The sequence below is a fragment of the Camelus bactrianus genome, chromosome 5 (assembly GCF_048773025.1).
Source record: "Camelus bactrianus isolate YW-2024 breed Bactrian camel chromosome 5, ASM4877302v1, whole genome shotgun sequence".
Taxonomy (NCBI): domain Eukaryota; kingdom Metazoa; phylum Chordata; class Mammalia; order Artiodactyla; family Camelidae; genus Camelus; species Camelus bactrianus.
This window is the reverse complement of record NC_133543.1, coordinates 16,613,249-16,634,100: the sequence shown is the minus strand read 5'-3', so window position 1 is coordinate 16,634,100 and position 20,852 is coordinate 16,613,249. Positions and strand designations below refer to the sequence as shown.

Below are 20,852 nucleotides of genomic sequence, written 5' to 3'. Positions count from 1 at the left end.
TTCATTTCTCTTGGGTCAGTGCCCAAGAGTACAATTGCTGGGTCATTTGGTAAGTTCATTTTTAGTTTTAAGAGGAACTGCCAAACTATTTTCCAGAGTTTTCTGTACCATTTTACATTACCACCAGCAATATATGATTGCTTGTGTCAAATGTTATCACTGGTTTTAATTTTAACCATACGTATGTAATGATATGTTATTGTGGTTTTAATCAGTGTGTCTTTAATAACTGTTGATGTTGGACATTTTTCACGTTCTTATTTGTAGGAGAGGCTTTCTTAAAATTTATGAATCGCCATTTTTGGTTATGAAAGTAATACTGTGTATATCACAGAAATTTACATAAAAATAATGATCATTGTTTGTAATCCTACCACCTTCTGCTAATCACTCTTAACATGTTAACATTTTATTCCAGCCTTTAGAGTTTTATTACTTTCAAAAAACAAAACTGAGATTATAATGCTTATATTACCTTGTAAAGTTTTTCCTCTTCATGTGCTAGCCTTTTCAGTGTCCTGAAATTTGGCCACATGTATCTGAAGTTTTTAAAAAAAATGCTTGAGCCTTTGATCACAGTCGTCCCACTTCTGAGAATCCTAAGGGAGTAACCAGAGAGCATTGTGTTCACAGAGGATGTTTGTGACAGCGTGGATGGTGGTGAAAAGGTGCAGCAGAACGGTGTTCCCTCGGAACCTCTGCAGCCATTTCTCACACTGAGCGCTTGTTAACTGAATGTCTGTTCAACAGAGAGCTGTGCGCACAGGGAGTTAGGGGAGGACCCATGGGACTTGCAGTTTAGTTGACACTAAAGTTGACCAGGGCAAGACAGTAGTGCCAGGACAGCCTGTGTGAGGCAGGCGAGGCCTTGGGAAAGGTTGGGGCCAGGCGGAGCGGGGAGGGAGGGCACCGAGTGCCAAGGGGGAGACTCGCCAGAGAAGAGCACTGACAGTTGTGACCTCTGTGCAAAGGGGCGGAAGGGGTCTGTGTCTGCATTGGAACCAGGTGGGGTGGTTGGACCGGGAGCCTTGGTGTGTGGTGGCACTGGGCCAGGGGAAGAGGGAGGCATGAGAGGGTGGAGGAGCATCTTTCTTTCCTGTTCTCACCCCCCTCCTTTTGTTTTCAGCTCGGGAGCACATACTCTGACACTAAGCAAGATAGTGCCCCACATATGTAACTTACTGGGAGACCCAAACAGCCAGGTGAGTGTCCTGGTGAGAGGGGAATCACTGGTGTGGGCAGCTGAGATGCATTGGGCGTTACTGTGTGTCTCTGACGGGTGGGTGGGACTTTGGTTATCTTTGTAGAGCTCTGGTCATCATGTAAGATGACCAGCACCAGTGCCCAGTGGCCCACAGCACACGTCTCGGGAGTGTGGTGGCCCCTCTGCTCTCTTCTCTGCATGGAGTGAGCCCTCACTAGCCTGAAGGGACAGTGCTGCTTGGTCCCTGGCAGGTGTGGGTTTTCAGTGGGTGGAGGGTCGCACCCCCACCCTGTGTGTTGTTTGTTCAGGGGTTGGTCAGCCTCCTTGCTCTCCGTGTCCCAGTCAGCAGTGGCCTGTGAGGAAGGTGGCAGGTTCCATAAAGCCCTCATTGATAAAGTCTGGCAGGGGGAACCTCACGTTACAGGGCTCTTGTCTGCTGCTGAGATGCTGGGGTTCCTCTGCGTAGTGAACCTGGAGCACAGAAGCAGGCGAGCCTGGACCGGGTTGTTTCCAGTGGAACTTCCTCTCACCTGGACTGTACACTGGCAGTGCCAGGGAGTCTGCTGTCCTGGAGGCTGGAACCTGGGGCAGTGTAAACCCTAAATGCTATCTGACCCTGTAGCTTCCAAGCCCAAGGAGTAATTACTTAAGGGTAGAGGATGTTGATCTAGAGGACAGAGTAACACTGGTCCCTTTGGCCATCGTGTTGAGTAGACACAGGTCACACATGCAGGCCTGGAAGTCAGCTGCAGCCTGTGTGTCGGTGAGGGTACGTATTCACGTGTTTGCAGAGTGGGCGAATTTTACATTTGGAGTTTGGGTGATTTAACATGGGGGAGATTTGTTCTTCTGGGTTTTCTCAAGAGTGGAGGAGGTGACAAAGCTGAGTGGTGGCAGCCCCCATGCCTGAGCCATCACGTCCCTCTTCTCTCTGCCAGCAGGTCCCTCACAGGTGCCTGCCCCTCGCTATCATGCTACCTGCCTGGGCCGCAGGGCATTTCAGTCTGGCACTGAGCAGGCAGGCAAATGTTTGTTGAATGAATTATTTTTTTTAACCTCGAAGAACCTTTCTACTTCCTGAGGAGGAAATTGAGACTAAGAGAGTTTAAATGCTCTGTCCCAGGTGCCACAGCTCCTAAGAGACAGGTAGATACCCTGGGCCACACTGACTCTCGGGCTAGTAATTCTCCTCCTGAGTCTCTTAAAATCCTCGCAGCCCAGACTTTCTGAGGAGCAGACAGGGCGTCAGGCGCTCTGTGAGGAGCTCCTTGGGGCGGTTTGCTTTGCCTGGAGCAGATGTCAGCACCAGAAGCCAGCACAGGTCATGCGTTCGTGCTGATCCTCAGGACACAGTGGCGCTGGCTACTTTTGTAACGTGTGCACGTTTCAGTATGAAGATGTGTCCTAACACCAGCGCTTACTACCTTTACAAAGTAAACTGATGCCTGTGTCAGTCAGCTCAGGTGGCCGTGACAAAAACAGCTCAGACCGGAGACTTATTCCTAAGCCTGGGGGCCGGAAGTTCCGGGTCGGGGCTAGCTCGATCGGTTCTGCGAGGGCCCTGCCCTCTTCCTGGCCTGCAGACGCCTTCTCGGACTCCCCATGTCTTTTCTCATAAAGACACCAAACCTGTTGTATCAGGGCCTGCTCTCAGGACCTCATTCCACCTCATCTCCTCTCCTTACAGACCTGTCTCTTCTGATTGCAGTCACACCCAGGGTTAGGGCTTCAACAGACAGATTTGGGGAGGGGATATGGTTCAGTCCACAGCATAAGGTTGGGGATGAGAGGGTAATAGAACCTAGGATTTGCCTTTTTCTATCCTAAGGGGGAAAATTGTAGGAAAATCACCTGTCATATGCCACAGGTAAATGAAGGGGTAGCTTGCAGCGCTTGGAATTGAAAATTGTTTATTCCCTGCTTCTTCCTCTCTCCTTTGCTCTTTACTTCATTGCTTGAAACAAACCTCAGGTCCTGCTGCGCTTCCAGCTTTGCCTCCTGCGCTAAGTGCGCTTCTCTCCTCCTCCCCACCCTTCGGCCCTCCCCGGCTGGCCCTGAGCCCACTGTGTTTAATCACCTTTTTCTTCCCGCCTTTTTACTGGCAGAATTTTAGACCTGCAGAAAGATGGGAAGAGGGGTGCACCCCACGTTTGCTGTTGAACGTTTTGTCACGTTTGTTTTCTGTCTCAGCAGTGCACACACGTGTTCACACACACAGAGACAGACTTCTCTCCTTGGATCACTTGAAAGTACTTTACTCCTAGATACCTGGGTGTATATCTCCTAACAACGAGGATACTTTCTGATACAGTCACATGTCTTTCTCACACCCAGGACACGTAACACTGACACAGCGGTAATGTGTGGTGCACACAGTCTGTATTCAGATTTCCCCAGGTTTGTTTGTTTCTCTGTCTCTTTTTCCATTCTGTTCCTTGAGCCTTATGTGTTGCTACTTCTTTCTTAGTTCATATCTGTGTTTGGCCAGATTGCTTACTTGCTTTCTTTGGAACCTGTCTCATTCCAGCTTTACCTGGTAAGATGCTGTCTTTCTAAGCACAGTTGTAGCTTCCTTCCTCTTCCATAAAGTGCTTCTTGGTGTCCTCTGGTCTGCTGCCCCCTCCCCTGAGCTGTGTGAGCTCTCTCTGCTCTTGTGTAACATTGATCACATCCTGCCCTGTGCTCAGTGCAGAATTCGTGGACTTTCCCATCTCCCTTTAGGACTGTGGGCTTCTTGAAAATAGGCCGGGTGTAGCCTATATACCCCTTTTTTGTTGCTCACTAAATATTTGTTTAAATGACTTACATCCTGAATGCTTTACGTGATGTTTTATTTTTAGAATAATTCATTTGTTTGTAGTGTTTTCTGTTTTGGAGAGATGGTTTGAAAATTCTAGTCTCTAGCATCATCTTAAAGGAGGGAGAGCATTAAGGGGTGTGGACTTGAACGTGTGCATGGGGCTGGGACCTAAATTTTCTGCTCTTTAGAACTGTGCCCACAGAGTCAGCACTGTCAGACGTGGCTTCACCAGCCCAGCGTCGGTAAGGGGCTGTGCGCACAGCTGCGTTGGTAATTGGTGGTGAACGTGGGGTGTTGTACAGCCTGTGGTGTCCACAGCAGGAGGTGCAGCTGTAAGATGTCTTCTTTTACGTCTAGGTTCGGGATGCAGCAATAAACAGCTTAGTGGAAATTTACAGACATGTAGGAGAACGTGTGAGGGCAGATCTCAGTAAAAAAGGATTGCCGCAGTCCCGGTGAGTTCAGACTTTTTTCCTTTCTTCTGTTCTTTCCCCTGCTCTTTTTCAGTTACCGTCTTGGTTTGCACAACTTACTTGGTTGTGATAACTTTACTGACGGAATGTACAGTTAGAGGATTGATCTTGTCCAGATCACACTTGTTGGGGCCCCTTTCACTCCACTTCCACAAAAGCAGGACTTCCTCACCCAGAACAGTTTTGTGGATTTTTTGTTTTTTGGGATGGAGGACCATCGTGCCTACAAGTGTGAGCGCTGCCACTGAGCTCCACCCCACCCTCACCCCCACCCCCTGCAGAAGAGGACTTTTTAATTCCTGTATCTTATAAACCTGCACCTTGTGGCCTTTGAACATGGTGAGAACAGGTGGGAGGAAGTGAGCTGAGGAGTCCTAACCCATCTGTTAGGGAAGCTGAGGGCACAGGTGAGCGGGGAGAGCAGGGCCGGAGGCAGAGGTGGTTCAGTATGACAGCACATCATCGTTGGGAAAGCAGTAAGACCCTCCCTGCTCCAGGGATGTCACCGCGCTGCGGAGCTCACGGTGGCGCCCGGCCGTGGATGGACCACTGTCCGTGGTATGAGCCATGTGTCGTATGTGGGGGTTGCAGCTCAGGGGGCGGGGGAATGACATGGTGAGACAGATCCAGAGGGGTGGGCACAGAAGAGCGGCCACACGCGGGCCCCAGTCCGCTGTCCCCGAGGCGCGCTTGCAGGGTCAGCCCGTGCTTCCTGGGAACATGGATCTTGGGGGCCTCCTCCCGCTTCCACAGGGTGGGATGGGGTGGGTCTCTGAGCTGCACACCTGTTCTCCTTCTGGGAGCCTGTGGCAGAGGTGCCAGTGTGGCCACCCCGATGAAGCCTGCACTCAGAGCCTGCGAGCTTTCCCGGTGGGCAGCACTCCACACGCGCTGGCCTCTCGCTGCTGGGAACCGGGCAACCTGTGTGACTTCACGCCGGGAGATGGAGTCCACCGCTGCCCAGGCTCTCCCCACGCACCTTTCCCCTTTGCTGACTTTCCCTTGTATCTGTGTACTGTGATGCTCGCACTGTGAGTTCCCCGAGCGTGGTAACCCTGGGGCTGGTCTGGGGCCCCAGTGCAGACTGGGAGGGGTTTAGGTGAGCCCCCAGAGCTGGGTTAGACCCTTTTCTTCCAGACTCCTGGGCATGTGTTTTTTCCCCACTAGCAACACCTCCACCCTTTTTTAAAAAAATACTAGAAAGTACAGAAGAGTTTGGACATCTGTGAAAAAAAATGAGAGTTTCCACTGTGCCATGTAACCTGAAATCCTTCCTACAGATTCTCGTCCAAGAGGAGAGGGTGGTCCTAGGGAAACGGACCCATGTCCATTATAGCCGTTGATATAAAACTCAGTCAGACACAAGTGCTTGGTAAACTGGGCTTAGTTCTTCAGAAACTTTACTGAAAGGAACAGAAACCTCATGTTTCTGTGTTTTTAACAAGACAGTTACCTAAGATCCAGCACTCTAAGATCTGACCACACAAGGCCGCCACCTTGATTTGGTTGGAGATACGTCTGCATGAAACAAGACATTTATTTAAAGCTCTCCTACCATTGTTCAGGAAATTAAGTGTATGTGTGTCTCCGAGGGGCTGACTGGAATGCTTGAATATTCTGGACTTAATTACATCGTGACAGGGTTTTTTTGTTGTTATGTGAAGATAGTAGATTCTACAGCTCAGCAAGATTCCACACCACTAATAAAATATTGTAGAATTTGCTTATGTTTGCTAAAACTTGAATTTAGTTCTGGGAAAAAAATGTCCTCTTTAGAGTGTGTTCATTGAGCTGTTTGAGGAGAGGCTTGATTACATCTCTAAGAGACCGGCGATGGAGCGGGTGCCTTAATACCCAGCTAGCGACCTAGGAAGAGCAGTCATCTGATTTAAGTGGCAGTTTTCTGTGTCCATCTCTCAGCTGGCAGAAGAGACGTGTACGTCTTGAGCCTCACTTTGTAGAAGCTGGAATCATGCTGCGGGGCCCTGAGTTTAGTTGTTATTCAGGTGTGTCCTCTGGTGGCTGAAATCATACTGAGACCGAGAATAGAGTGAGGATGTTCAACAGAACCTCCTTCATCTTAGGGGTCCCCCGCCACCCCATGGGGTCTCGGTATAGCTGAGCAGTGGGCTTCAGTCGGGGTAGTATCTGGCCGTTTTGCATGGTTGTACACAAAGTGTTTTCACAGTTCACACACGTAATGTGTTCGGAAAGCAAATTCTACACGATTAGCTTCTAGCTGTCTGTTGTTAGATGCCATATCGCCGTATGAGGTTTGTGAAAAATTCTTGGCAACCGAGGAAACTGAATGAAGCCCTGCCCCCCTCCCTGTGGCTTTGCCTGCGTAGACGCCTGCTCTCGGCCCAGTGGCCGTGCGCTGCCGCCCGCTGTGCCGGCAGATGCCTCATTCAGTGTGGTGTGTTTTAGTCTGTGACGCTTTGGTAAAGAGGTCACTGGTGTTAAAGTTCTTCTGAAACCATTTTGTGGGGACCAGGCTCCTGACACAACGGCTGGTTTAGAACCAAAGGTAATTTAGTTTGTGGAGACAGCGGATGGTTGTACCTACTTGGTAAGCTGTCCCTGTGAGCATATAGTTTTGACTAGTGCTCATAATACTTGTTTATAAAAAATTTACATTGACAAGACATGATTATCTAACGATTGTATTGTTGAGGGAAGAATGGAAACTTTATCATTTACAGTTTGCTTGTTAAAGCTTTAGTGTTCCAGGGAGGGCCCAGGGCAAAGGCAGATGAGAAGTGTGTTCTTGAATACCCTCTCTTGTCTGTAAATTTTATTTCCTGTCAGCCGTTTGTGCAGAGAGCTGGCTGGGTTCGTGAGGTGCGCTGGGAAGAGGCCGTCCCGTATGTCAGAGGCAGACGCTGTCGCTGTCGCTGTTGATGTGGATGCTCTGTATCTGCTGCTCTGTCTGTCAGTTCTGTGCTCCTGCTGCCGTTTTTCGGTTTGTCACCATGAGAACCTCACTCCACACTGTGCAGGGTGGATGTCATCTCTTCCCTCCTGACCTCCTCGTTTGCTCATGCTTTCTCCTCCCCCGTGCAGGGCCCTGTCTTGGTTTTGACTAGGACAGCATGTGGTTTGCGTTCCTGCTTGCTGTTTGTGCTGGTGAACTGTGACCCACCCCCTGCCCCGTGTTTTCCCGGGAGACTGCCTTCCTTCCTTCCTTCTGTGTCGTCGTCTACGTCCTGCCCGGTGATGTCTTCTCCTTGGGCCTGTCCTCGTCCCACTGGCCACCTCCGCTGCCCCTTTACCATCCTGACGTTCATGTCTCCTTCCTCTGCAGGTGAACCTGCTCACTCTGGGGGACCGTGTCTTTCTTGCTGTTGTGTCTCATTGTGCTTGTGTTCTGGGAGCTTTCTGAGGAAAGATGTGGAGAAGGAACATTGCTTTGAGTCTGAGAGTATATTTATTCCACTTGACATTGGTGGTCAGGGTTTAGAAGCCTAGGTTGGAAGGCCTTTTCACCCAGTCCTGACGCGAATGCCCCGTGGGCATCCAACCTTCAGGGCCTATAGTGAGAAGCCCATTCATTCCAGTTCCTGGGTCCGTAGCTTCGACTCTGTCCACACTGTCTGTCTGAAACTTGACGCCAGGAGGCTACTTCGGTTTCTCGTGCTGTGCACTCGGAGGGCCTTTCAGTTGGGAACTGCGTGTCATTTACATCTCAGCATGTTTCATTGAAAATGCCATGACCGCTTGGGCTGGTTAGCCCTCTGATTTTCTTATTTTTCTCTCCCATTTGTATCTTCATGATTTTGTACTGTGAGTACGGCTGCTGTGAAAATGAGTGCACAAATATTTGGTCCATTCCCTGCTTTCAGTTCTTTCAGGCATATGCCCAGAAGTGGAATTACTGGATCATATGGTAAAGTTTTTTGAGGAACCACTGTTCTGTTTTGCTGTACCATTTTACATTTCTGCTCATCCTTGCCAACAGTTATTACTTTGTTTTATTTTGTTTTGGTAAACAGCTGTCCTTAATGGGTTTCTCATTGTGGTTTTGATCCTCAAAGAATTTTTGTGGGACCTTTGTTGAAATTCAGCTGACCCCTACTGTACAGCTTTCTTTGTGTAATTTCAGTTCTAGTCCATTGATATGCACGCCTGCCCTTCTGCTGGAAGCACACGGTCTTGATTAGTGTAGCTTTGTAAAATTTGAAATCCAAGTTTGTTCTTTTTAAGATTGTTCTGGCTGTTCTGGGTGCCTTATGTGTCCTTGTGAATTTTAGGGTGTATTTTTCAATTTCTGCGCAAAAGGGCAGCTGGAATTTTCGTAGGAACTGAATCTGTAACACATTTGGCAAATATTGCCATCTTAACAGCATTGTCTTCCAGTCCATGAACTTGGACTGTCTTTCCATCTTTAAGTCTTTAATTGCTTTCAACAATTGCTTAGTAGTGTCCAGTGGACAAGTCTTGCACCTCTTTTGTTAAATTTATTCCTGTGGATTTTCTTTTGGTGCTGTTGTAAGCAGAATTTTTTTAAATTTCAATTTCAGATGGCTCATTGTTAATGTATAGATATAGAATTGATATTTTCAATATTGATCTTGAATCCTGCAACTTGCTGAACTCTCCCTAGTTCTAATGGTTATGCTGTGGCCTTCTCGGGATTTTTAAATACAAGATATGTCATCTCTTCTGGAGAAAGTTTATTTCTTCCTTTCCAATCTAGATGCCTTTTCTCTTTCTTGCCCAAAAGCCCTGGCTAGAACGTCCAGGAAGATGTTGAGTAGAGGTGGTAAGAAGGGCTGGCGTTGTCCTGCTCCTGGTCTTGGAAGGAAAGCTTTCAGTCTCACACCGTTAATTATAATGTTAACTGTGGGGTTTCTGTATGACTTTATGAGGTTGAGGAAATTTTATTCTCAGTCTGTTGAGTGTTTTTATCATGAAAGGATGTAACTGCTAGTTCTCTTTATCTGTGTGCCTGGATTTTTGTGGGGCAGAGGGGAGTGGTTATATTCATTAGTTTGTGGTATTTTTTAGATTCCACATATAAGTGATACACAGTATGTCTTTCTCTGATTTATTTCATTTGGTATGTTGTACTTTAATTTTCATTCATCTCCAAGTATTTTCTGATATCCCCTTTTTTCCAGCAGAAAGCCATATATTTTTTAAATGTAGTATATGTATGTATGTATGTATGTATGTATATATATATATGTGTGTGTGTGTGTATATATATATATATATAAAGTCTCTATACATCTCAGAAGAATTTATTGAAAACTTATGTAGAATTATGTAAATTCTCAGCACAACCAAACTAAACACAAGTATTAACAGGATGCCCAGAAGAACCTCAAGTATTTGGAAATTAAACATAATATTTTAAAATAAACATGGGTCAAAAAGAAATCACAGGGTTAATTAGAAGCATTTTTGAACTGAATGGTAATGAAAATGCAACATATGAAAATTTATGTTAAATTTTAAAGCAGTGCTCAAAGAGAAATTAGTAGTTTTAAATAAAATTCTTCCTAAACATAAGTGCAAAGACCCTAATGGAAGTCAAATCTAGTCAAAACTAGCAATGTATTAAAAAGATGATAAATCTTGAGTTAGTGGGGTTTATCCCAGAAATACAAGAAGTTTAACATTAGAGGTTCACATACATAGACACATATCCGTATAGTATATTGAAGTTTTTGGTTATTAAATGTCTCAAAGCCAAAAACTGCAGATAGTCTAGGTGGCCATCAATAGAAGAATGAATAAGCTGTGGTATATTCATACAATGGAATACTCATCAGCAATAAACAGGAATGAAGTACTGATGCATGCAACAATATGGACAAATCTCAAAAGCATGTTGAGTTAGAGAAGCTTTTCACAAAAGAATATATACTGTCATTCCATTTAAATGAAGTTCTGTGCTAGGCAAACTAATCTGATTTTAAAAAAAAAATCAGAATGGTGATTGCTTCTAGGGCCTGGGAATGACTCAGAAGAGGCAAGAAGGAAATTTCTGGGGTGATGGAAATGTTTTATCTTCTTTTTAATTTTATTTTTTATTGAAATGTAGTCTATTTACATTGTTTCACATGTACAGCAAAGTGATTCAGTTGAACATACATACATAGATCCTTTTCCATTACAGGTTATGACAAGATACTGAGTATAGTTCCCTGTGCTGGGCAGTAGGACCTTGTTTATTTTATGTATAGTAATGTGTGCCTGTTAATCCCAAACTCCTAATTTATCCCTTTCTTCCCCTCATTTCCCTTTTGTTTTCATGTTTGACCTATTTGTTACTACAGCTGTTTTGTTAAATTTCTACGTTATTTGTGACTTTACCATTTCTGGTTTTATCCTATTGTGGGCATAGGTCATGATTTTTGTATTCTGTGGTTTCAGTCCTGTGAAGTTTGCTGAGGCTAGTTTGTCCTAGAGAATGCTGCATGTGCCCTTGAGAAAAACGTGTGTTCTGTGTCTGTCATAAAATGTCCATTTAATCCTGCTGAGTCACTTCCTCCTCTCTTCAGTTCTGTCGCTTTGTTTCATCATCTTGGGGCTCTGTCCCAGGTGCCTGTGTAACTGTCATCTTCCTGATACACTGACCCCTTCATCACTGTAGACTGTCCTTCTTTGTCCCTGGTAGCAGTTTCTGTCTTGAAGTCTACACTCTAGGTCTTTTTTGAGCACATTTTGAATAGAGTATCTTCTTACATCCTTTTACTTTCAAATTTTGTGTTTTTGTGTCTAAAATAAATCTCTTGTAGTTAGCATATAGTTAGATCTTGTTTGTTTATTCAGACTGACAGTTTGCCATTTAGATGAAGTGTTTAATACATTTGTGCTTAATGTAGTACTGGTAAGGTAGAATTAATTTCTGCTATTTTATTTGGCTCTTTGTGTTCTATATGTCATGCCTTTTCTGTGTCTCTGTTCCTCTAATACTGCCTTATTTTGTGTTAAGTAGATACTTTCTAGTGTCCCAGTTTAATTTCTTTTCTGTTTCTTTTACTGTTCTTTTTTTGGAATTATTAAGTGTTTGTTCTGGGGATTTCAAGTAACACCTTAACCACAGTCTAGTTTGAATTATTATTCTTAATTTTAATATTAAAAATTTTATTCCTACATAGCTGTGTTTTCTCCCCTCCTCTCTGTTGCTGTTCTTGTTATGCAAGTTACATCTTCGTATGTTATAAGCTGGGAGTGTACTCTGTTACGTACTTACTGCTTTATGCAGTTTCCTTGTAAGTCCTGTAGGACCAGAGTAGAGTTAACAACAAAGATACACATTTACACTCTGCCTTATATTTTACCTATGTTTTATATTTACATTTTTAGTCTTAATCACCTCTTGTCAAGGAGGATTGGTTCTAGGACCCCTTGCGGATGCCAGAAGTCCATGGAGACCCCGAGGGGTCTCTTATATAAAATGGTGTAGTGTTTCCACACAACCCACGCACACCCTCCTGTATACTTAAATCACCTTGAGATTACTTACAATACCTAATACAATGTATATCCTATATAAATAGTTGCTGGATGTGACCAATTCAAGTTTTTGTTTCAGGAAGTTTCTTTAAAACAAAATTTTTTTTTTTTTTATATTTTTGGTCAATGGTTGGTTGAATCCGCACATGTGGAACCCACAGATGTGGAAGGTTGACTGTACTTTTACTGATGTTCTTTGTATCTTCATGTGGATTTGGGTTTTTGCTTTGTTTTCTTTCATTTCAGTCTAAAGGAGTCTTATCTTCTGTTTGTCTAGAAATGACTTAAATTCTCCTTCATCCCCCCCCCCTGCCAAAGTCTGCGCTTTATTACATTGGTGATGTGACGTCATGTAAAGACTGAAACATCTTTGGCCTGGGGGCATCCTCTGCTTATTTTTGAAGGATAATTTTCTTGGGTATAGAATTCTTAGTTGAGATTTCTAATTTCAGGAGTTTGAATATGTTATCCAACAGCTGTCTGGCCTCCGTTGTGTTAGATGAAAGCTCAGCCCTTCATGTGATGAGTGGCTTCTCTGTTGTTGCTTTCAAGGTAGTCTCTTTGTCTTGTCTTTGAACTCTTTGCTTCTTGCCTGTCTAGGTTTGGGTCTCTATGTTTATCCTATTGGGGGTTTGTTGAGCTTCATGAATTTGAAAGGTTTTTGGGCATCGTTTTTTCGCGTGTTCTTTCTGTCCTTTTTCCTTTTCCTCCTCTGGGATTCCCATCGTGCGTCTGGGGTCATAAGAAGATGCTCTCCTGGGCTCTGCATTGTTTCCCTCCTGTTCGTTGTTCTTTTCTCAGACATGACCGTGTCACTCATCTTCACCTTTGCTGCTGGTTTCTTCTCCCAGCTCCAGTCACTGTGGAGCCTTTCTAGTGAATTTTTAATTTCAGTTGTTCATTGAATGTTTAGTTTCATTTTGAGAATTTCTACATGATTCTTACGTTTTCTTTGTCTTCGTTGATGTTCTCTATGTGATGAGACTTTGGTCCTTAATGTTTCCTTTAGTTCTTTAGAGATAATTTCCTTTAGTTCTTTCAACATATTAATAGTTACTTTCAAGTGTTCATCTAGTAAATCCGAGGTCTGAGCTTCCTTTCAGGATAGTTTTTGTGACTGATTTTTCCCCGTGTATGGGCGTGTTTTTACACGTCTCAAAATTTTTTATTGAAACTGATCATTTAAAATGCTACATCGAGGCAGCTTTGGGATTCATCCTCTCCCCATCTCTGCAGGTTTGGTGCTGGTGTTTGTCGTTTTGCTCTTCACGTGTATGTGCAGCGCTGTGGTCCCTTCTGGGTGGGGGAGTGTCAGCTGGTGGGGACAAGAGTGCCACGCGGTGCACCTCCCGGCCTTTGCTGGAGGCCCTGTGCCCGTGGGGCTTGCCTTCTGGACACGGAGAGGCAGCCCGCACAGTTGCTGTCCTCCGTGCAGCACCTCACGGTCAGCTTGCCGCATCTGTGACCTTCCAGACTCCCGGAGTGTGTGGGCGCTTCCCAGGGTTTCCCGAGAACACTCACCCTCCAGCTTTTCCCCCTAAGTTTTTGCTCAGTTATTTTTGCTGTCTCAGGCAGCTGCCACGGTGAACACTTGTTGCTGATTCTTTTTGATTGTGGCCTTAGGGACCAGAGTCTCGCACTGAGCGTGCTCTGAGTCGGGTCAAGTAAGGACGAGCCCTGGGAGTGGGGCTAGGGATGTGCCTGACCAGCCACACAGTGACCATCCTCTGGGCCTGGGGGTTTTTCATGGGGCTCCAGACCTGCTCGGCTCTTCCCAGGGTTTGTGAGGCTGCTGGCTTTGAGCCTGTGAGTGGGGGTGGAAGTAGGGCTCCGCAGAGTGATGGGGAGCTTGCTGTTCTTATCAGGATTCAGCCCTTTTTCTTGAACAATGCTCCTTGGATTGTTTCAAGCCTTTCTTTAATTTCAGAGTTTTGGAAGACTTGATTTTGATAGATTTTGCAAGTGTTTTCTTTGCTTCTTTGGAGGAGCAGATTTTCAGAGATCCTTGTGCGTTTTTGAAGGGCTCCTCCCCTGCTTACTTTCATGATTGTAATATTTTTTCATCTCTTTGGAAGTATAAATGATATATTTTAAAACTTTTCATAGTCTCTTTCCTCTAAATTAGGATTTTGGGGTATTTACGTATTCATTTTGGCCACCTTTTTCATATTGGAAGCTTTGTTTTATATCTTACAATCTTTTGTTGCCTGCTCGTGGTCAAAGGTAGCAGCCTGAAAAGCCAGTAGGAGACTGAGTGTGTGGGCAGGGCTTGTTGACCATGAAATTTACTAGTATTTGCTTTTAGGAAATTATTTTAAACTTTTATTATAAAATATTCAAGGAAGAGATAATTAGATCTAAATCTTATAGTAAAATAAACACCAGTTGCATTCAAGAGTTGAATACTTAAATTCACAAAAACCAGGGGGAAATGGTATTGGTTATTTGTCAAACTAGTAAAGAAATTTATTTTAAATTTGAGATCTAAAAATTTAAAATAAAAAATGCAAAAAAATTGGTGGCTTCAGTAATCCTCAGTGTCTTTGATCATATAAAACTCACCCTTTTAGACTTGTGCAAATTGAGAGGTCCCAAGAGAGGCATCTTAATTGCTGTGCTCAGAGCTGGGAGGCAGCGGCCGTGCTGAGCGTTCTGTTGTGTTAGACTGTCTAAAGCCAGGGACTGGTCTCTTGGGGTGGCAGTCTTCAAGGGGCCATGGCCTAGGTATTACTGAGCGGGAGAGGCAGCTCTGAAGAGGACTGTGATGGCAGAGGGGAGGCACCTGCCAAGGGTTCTGAGTGAAGGTCAGTGTTCTCATTACCTGGGTGTTGGAGCTGCCAGCTGTGGGCGGTGTGGCCACAATGAGATCTGCAGACTCTATGGAGGGTCCGTGGTCGCTGTGGTGATGGTGAGTTCTCTCCTGGAAAGGAGAGAGGCTCACCCTCCCAGTAACTGTAGGAACCACCAGATGGAGGTATCCTTTGTCCCTGAGTGCACATCTGTAGGCAGGTTCACATCAGAGGTGCAGTTGTGACACAATAAAGTGATGCGTGGCCAGGGCATGCCCTGGCACCCTGTGCGGTGACATGATTCACAGCTTGTTAAGCCGTTGAGGACTTTTGTTACTTATGAAAGGGAAGGTGATGGAAACACCATAAGAAATTGGTTCTGAGGAATCTTTCCAGATTTTTAGTAACCACTGGATTTGAAAGTGAGTGATAGTTTTACTCATCTGGTCCTGAGATGACAAATAGGTAATTCAGTGCTGACTTAGTTGAAGGTGCTTGGAGCAGTTTTCAGGAAGGCTCTGAGGCTGCATCTGGGCTTGGATGGAAGAAGATAGGTTGAAAAGGTGAATACTGCTGTGGAGAGAGGGTGGGGAGGGTGGGGTATCAGGCTGGTTCATCCCCTTGGCTAGCCTCCGCGTGCTGGGGAGTACTTCTGGCCCCCCGTTTCTGAGACGGATGCTGAGTGCAGTAGAATAGAGAAGTCAGTTGGAGCTCAGGGTGGGCATGTTCCGCTTCCAGCATGTGCTGGCCCCATGAATGAGCAGATGCTGGAGCTGGGACTGGAGTGTGCCATGTTCCCGTTTTCCACATTTTTGAGGGCAGGGCAGGACTAGGTCCCAGCTCCTTCACACAGGGGTGTCACTTTCCTGTGTGACCCAATTCTTGGTGTGTGCAGAATGCCAGTCAGTACAGAGCCCACCCCTGCTCCCAGCAGGCGTCCATTCTGGGTGGGAGGGACACACACATGTTTGAACAGTGGAGCTTGTATGACAGGTTGGTTGTAAGAAAGTGTGGAAGTGTCTAGTCTGGCCCCTGAAACGGGCAGCACGGGTTTGAACACAGAAGCACGTGACTTTGGAATGTCCACCTTCATGCTTACAAGTATATCCATGTTCACTTGCAAAAGGTCCTTTTTTCTTGACTTTTCCTACAAGGTAAGATTATGACTCCCCCCCCTCCCCACCACCAATTTTCCTCTCGTTTTTGGTGTCACTAGGATGGAATATTTGGACTAGTTAAAGAGTTTTGTTTCTTTTTAAATGTCAAGGTGAAAATGATCCATTAATAGAAAACATACGTCATGCAGATTTTTAAGCTGAAGATTATCCAGTCACGACATTTATTTTTAGAGGGATTATATAGCATTTTGAAAGTAAGTAAAAGTCACAGAAAAGCCTTTGTATTGTGATATCAGTGCATTTTGGAAATCTTTATCCTCAGTAATCAGCAGTCTGTGCTTAGACAGAAGTAGGAGAAGTACACACCTTCCTCGAGCATCCTTTTTGTGTAGAGAAGTTGGTCAGTTTAACAGAACATCTGCGAGCCTGGGCTCTGGGTTCTGCTCTTAGGGCTGGTATCTCCTCCTTGACTATGTCAGCTTCAATAGGGGATTTGATTTCCTCACCTGTAAAACGGGGGTGGTTATTACCTGTATCCCTTATACAGCTGCCCCAAGATAGGGGCTCTTTCAGATGGAGCCCTTAGGTCAGTGCTCACCTATTGTTGGTGTTAATGCTCTTAGTGTAGTTACTGGTGAGACTCAGCTTCACTTTAGTGTGTAATGTAATTGTAAGCAGTGCTGGTTAATAGTTTATATATATATTTTTCCATACAGGTTGAATGTAATTTTTACAAAATTTGATGAAGTCCAAAAATCTGGAAACATGATACAATCTGCAAATGGTGAGTAGAAAAAGCAATCATTCTACTTGTGCTTTCTCAGTTCACTTTTAGCCTAAGTGATACTTATGCTCGATGCTATTTCTGAAAGCTGGGTTTGATGTCTGGATAAGGGTCCAGGTCTTGAGCGTTAGCTTCCATTCTCCACTCTCCCAAGCTGGAAATGGTGCCGTTGTCGTTGACTTTCTCTCATAACCTACACTGAATCCATTAGCTAATCCTGTTGGCTTTATTGTTAAAAATACATCTAGATTTTAGGGCTCACAGTGTGGCAGCCGCTCTGGTTGGGCCAGTAGGTGTTTGCCTGCACCCTAGTGGCCCCCAGCAAGAACTCGTTGAGTTCTCTCCTGCACCTGGGGTCTGTTTTCTACACAGCGATCAGAGTGTAGCTCAGCAGTGTTAATCCTTGTCCTCCGAACCCTCCAGAGGCCTCCAATCCCACGGCTCACTGAGCCCCACCCGGCCCTGCGGTCTGGTGCAGGCCACCGCTCTGAGGTCGCCTTGTGTTGCTCTTCCCCAAGTTCTCTGGGCCGGTTTTCAACATTCTGAGCTGCTCTTGCTTCAGGGCCTCTGTGCTTATGCCTCCTGCTTGAGACATCTGTCCTCTGGGCATCGTGACACATCGCCCTGATTCCACTCAGTCTTTGCTGCAGGAGCAGATCACTATGAGGGCCGTCAGGAAGAGCACATCCAGTGTCCTGGGTTCTCTCTGCCCTGCCCCGCCTTGTTTTCCTTATTCATGTATATTACTACAAAAACATTTTTTGTTTATTCCTGAGGGCAAGACCTTTGTTTCATTCTCTTCTTTATCCTTAGTGCCTCAGAGAGTCCCTGGTATGTGGTAGGTATGTAATAAATATTGTTGAATAAATAGACAAAATGATGACAGCCTTTGGGCAAAGGTTCTGCTCAGCTGAAGGCTGTCTTTGTGATTAGTGTCGTGTGTCCACAGTTGTGTTTCCAGGCTGAGCTGACAAGTGTCTGTTCAGACCCCCTCTGGTGAAGGTGCACAGTCTGTCCACAGCGGAGGGACCTGACAGGCGTCCGTTTAATACGTGGTGGCCATGTGGCAGCGTGATGGCTCACACTGGAGCGTGGGTGCCCACTTCCCCACAGAAAGCGTGGATGGTGTCAGAGGCTAAAGGGGCGGCTGTGAGACTTGGGACCGCCATTCCTCTCTCGCCGCCACACTGGCCCTGTGACTTGGCATGAGCTGTGTAATCCCCATGAGAGTCGGTTTGCTCCTTCGTGGAGTGAGCGCCCTTGGAGATGTCGTATGTCGGTGTCTGGGACAGCGCCTGGGACAGGGCTGGCGCTCACACCCACGCTCTGTCCTCTCTGCCCCGTTGCGTGGCCCACTCTGCCTGTTAAGTAAAAACGTTGCTTGAGAGTGACTCTTGTACTGTGCACTTGGGTTTTTGTTTAGAGGTTTGACTTAATTTGGAGTACACATTTAAAACTGAATGTACATTTTCTTTAGCAATAATGCTCTTTTTTAAAAAAACTGTTTTTAAGGTATAATTAATATATTGTATAACCGTCTGCTTAAAATATATAATTCAGTCATTTTTAGTACATTTACAAGTACAACCATTACTACAGTCGACTGTGGGACATTTTCGACACCACAGAAGAGAAACCCAGTGTTCTTGACCTGTCACCTCCCCACCTCCCGAACCACCCCCTCTGCCACCCCACCGCCCAAATCTCCTTTCTCTATGAATTTGCCTCTTCTGCACATTTCATGTAAGTGGAACCAGACCACGTTCTTCTGTCTGGCTTGTTACCTGAAACATGTTCTCAAGGTTGGTCCAGGCTGCCACGTGCATCATGGCTTCATCCCTTTTGTGGTTGAATAATAATATCCCATCGTGTGGACAGACCACGTTTTGTTTATCCTGTCCATTCCTCCACTCATGAGCGCTGGACTGTTTCTACCTTTTTGGTATTGTGAATAGCGCTGAACACCGGTTTACGTGTTTTTGTTGAACGGCTGTTTTCAGTTCTTTTGAGAGCTGACCTAGAAGTAGAATTGCTGGATCATACGGTAATTCTGTTGGAAGAATTAGTCCTTTTTCTGAGGTCCTGTCCAACTGCTTCCCGTGGTGGTTTCCCCACTTCATATTTCTACCCGCAAGGTGTGAGGTTCCAGTTTCTCCATGTCCTCTCCAACAGAACAAAACAAAAAACAAAGTTATTTTTTTAAACTATAGTTACCCTAGTGGGTGTGCAGTGGTATCTCACTGTGATTTTGATTTGCAGTTCCCTCATGACTAGTGACGTTGAGTGTATTTGTCCTGTGTTGGTTGGTCATTTATAGATCTTATTTGGAAAATCTCAAGTCCGTTGCCCATTCTTACATTGGTTTGTCTGTTTGTTGTTGAGCTGTAAGAGTTTTTTATGTATTCTCGGTACAAGACTAATCAGATGCATGATCTGCAGATATTTCCTACCACTCTGGGTTATCGTTTGATTTCCTTGACATCTAAAGTTTTTTAATTTTGGTGAAACCCAAATTATCTTTTTTGTTGTTGTTATTATTTGTGAGCAATAATGCTCCTTCGAGTAATAAAGAAAAGCTCTGGATTTGAGCTAAGTTGAAAGAAACCATTACTGTAAAGGCAGGTTTTGTACTGAGTTATATTTCTTGACATGTGCAAAATTATGTCCTGAGATGTGTAATTGGTTATATAAATTCCAATGACGTAATTATTTTTAAAGTGTGAGAATTCCGATTAAAACAGCAAAGGAAAAGCGTCTAAGTAGCCATTGGAAAGGAGCGTCCTATCTATAACAGAACACTTCATCTTTATATGATTCTTTTTTGTTGCTAGGTTACCCGAGGGCCTTTCAGCTTTGAATGGCAAGAATATGGGAGTTAAGAATATGTTGTTTCTTTTTTTTCCATCTCCATATAATTAGCAAACCCCTTGAAGCAAAAATTACAGTTTTTCCTTCTATGGGTTTCAAAAAGTAAATTATTTTCTGTGTACATTTTTAAAAACGGTGCAGATGTGCCTGTGCTTGTGGGAGAATTGGATTTTCAGCATGAAAGAGCCCATAATTATAGACTAGTCTTTGTCCTTTATCTGTAGCCGCTTAATGACCTTTAATTGGATGTGATTGAAATGAGGCGCATGGATATTAATTTGGTTAAAAATGTGCGTGCTTTGGAGTTTCTTAAGCAAAGCTCACATGTTTATGAGGAAAGAATGAAAGTATCATGCCGGTTAAATCTATGAAAATTTCGTAATAAATCTGTAGCTAAAGAAAAAGTACTTATTTGCTGGCAAAACCATAGGCTAGATGACAGATAATCATAAAATTACTGGCTCTTATCCATAACTGTTATCTAGGATATCATTTTGCTGCAGAATGCAGCCTGCCTTATGTTCTTTTACTAAGAAATTATATAATTTGAAAAATGTTAGGTATCATTTAAGTTGTTGGAAATGAGAAATACAAGTCTGAAAACAAATAGACAGATGATGAATTGTCAGGTTAAGATCTGAACTGTTGCCCAGTTTAGCTGGGACAGAGCATTCATTCATTTAAAAGGAAACCGGCTGCCATTATGATCTTGTGTAGTCTTTAAAAACAATGACTGAGTAAGTGGATCGGATGCTGGAAAAAGGTTCCCACCCCCTCCCCCGCTTGTTTATTCGACTCTGCATATTGCGCGGTTTGAGATTCTGGTTCTGTGTATCTGAGAAGAGTGTTTCCATAGTCACGGCTGCAGAGACCATGTGTTACAAGACTGGCAAGGGTGCGGTGCTGAGACCACCAGCACCCAAAACAGCCCAGAGGAGGCTGTTTCTGATGCCAGCTTAACTTCAGCATCTTTGTGGAAATAAGAGAGCCTTTTGACTTTATTCATATTTTAAGTTTCTGTTAAGAACATTCCCTGTTGTCCCAGAGGAAAATCCAATAGTTGGTTAAAGAAAATTTTAGTACCAGTTTTAAAGAAGGCTCTCTTATGTGGGTAACGTCAGATGGAGAAGGGTCACCCCCCACCACCACCCATTAAACACGTCACTGTTCTGTATAGTCTAGACTTTTATCTTGGAATAGGGTGGCAGTTGTCACTGGTGCTTGGATCACACTGGAGAAGTCGTGTGGGTGGAGAGTTCGCTGATGCTTAAGTCGCTGTGAGGAGGTATAGCTTTCAGAGCAGTGTTTTTATTTGTACTGAGATCACTGACAGCCATGACCGCTGGAAA

General features: G+C 44.7%; 1 protein-coding gene across 24 annotated transcripts in view; it reads left to right on the top strand.

Annotated features, from left to right (window-relative positions):
• The window catches only part of CLASP1 (cytoplasmic linker associated protein 1), a 192,166-nt gene that overhangs the window by 56,877 nt on the left and 114,437 nt on the right, over nucleotides 1-20,852 (top strand). For 23 of the 24 annotated variants that reach the window (XM_074363475.1, XM_074363474.1, XM_074363495.1 and 20 more), the window contains 3 exons: nucleotides 1,127-1,202; nucleotides 4,362-4,459; nucleotides 16,568-16,635. In XM_074363475.1, coding sequence (XP_074219576.1) covers nucleotides 1,127-1,202; nucleotides 4,362-4,459; nucleotides 16,568-16,635 — 242 coding nt within the window. Of the gene's footprint in view, nucleotides 1-1,126; nucleotides 1,203-4,361; nucleotides 4,460-16,567; nucleotides 16,636-20,852 lie in introns of those variants that run through there. The other variant, XM_074363490.1, reaches the window with a different exon arrangement.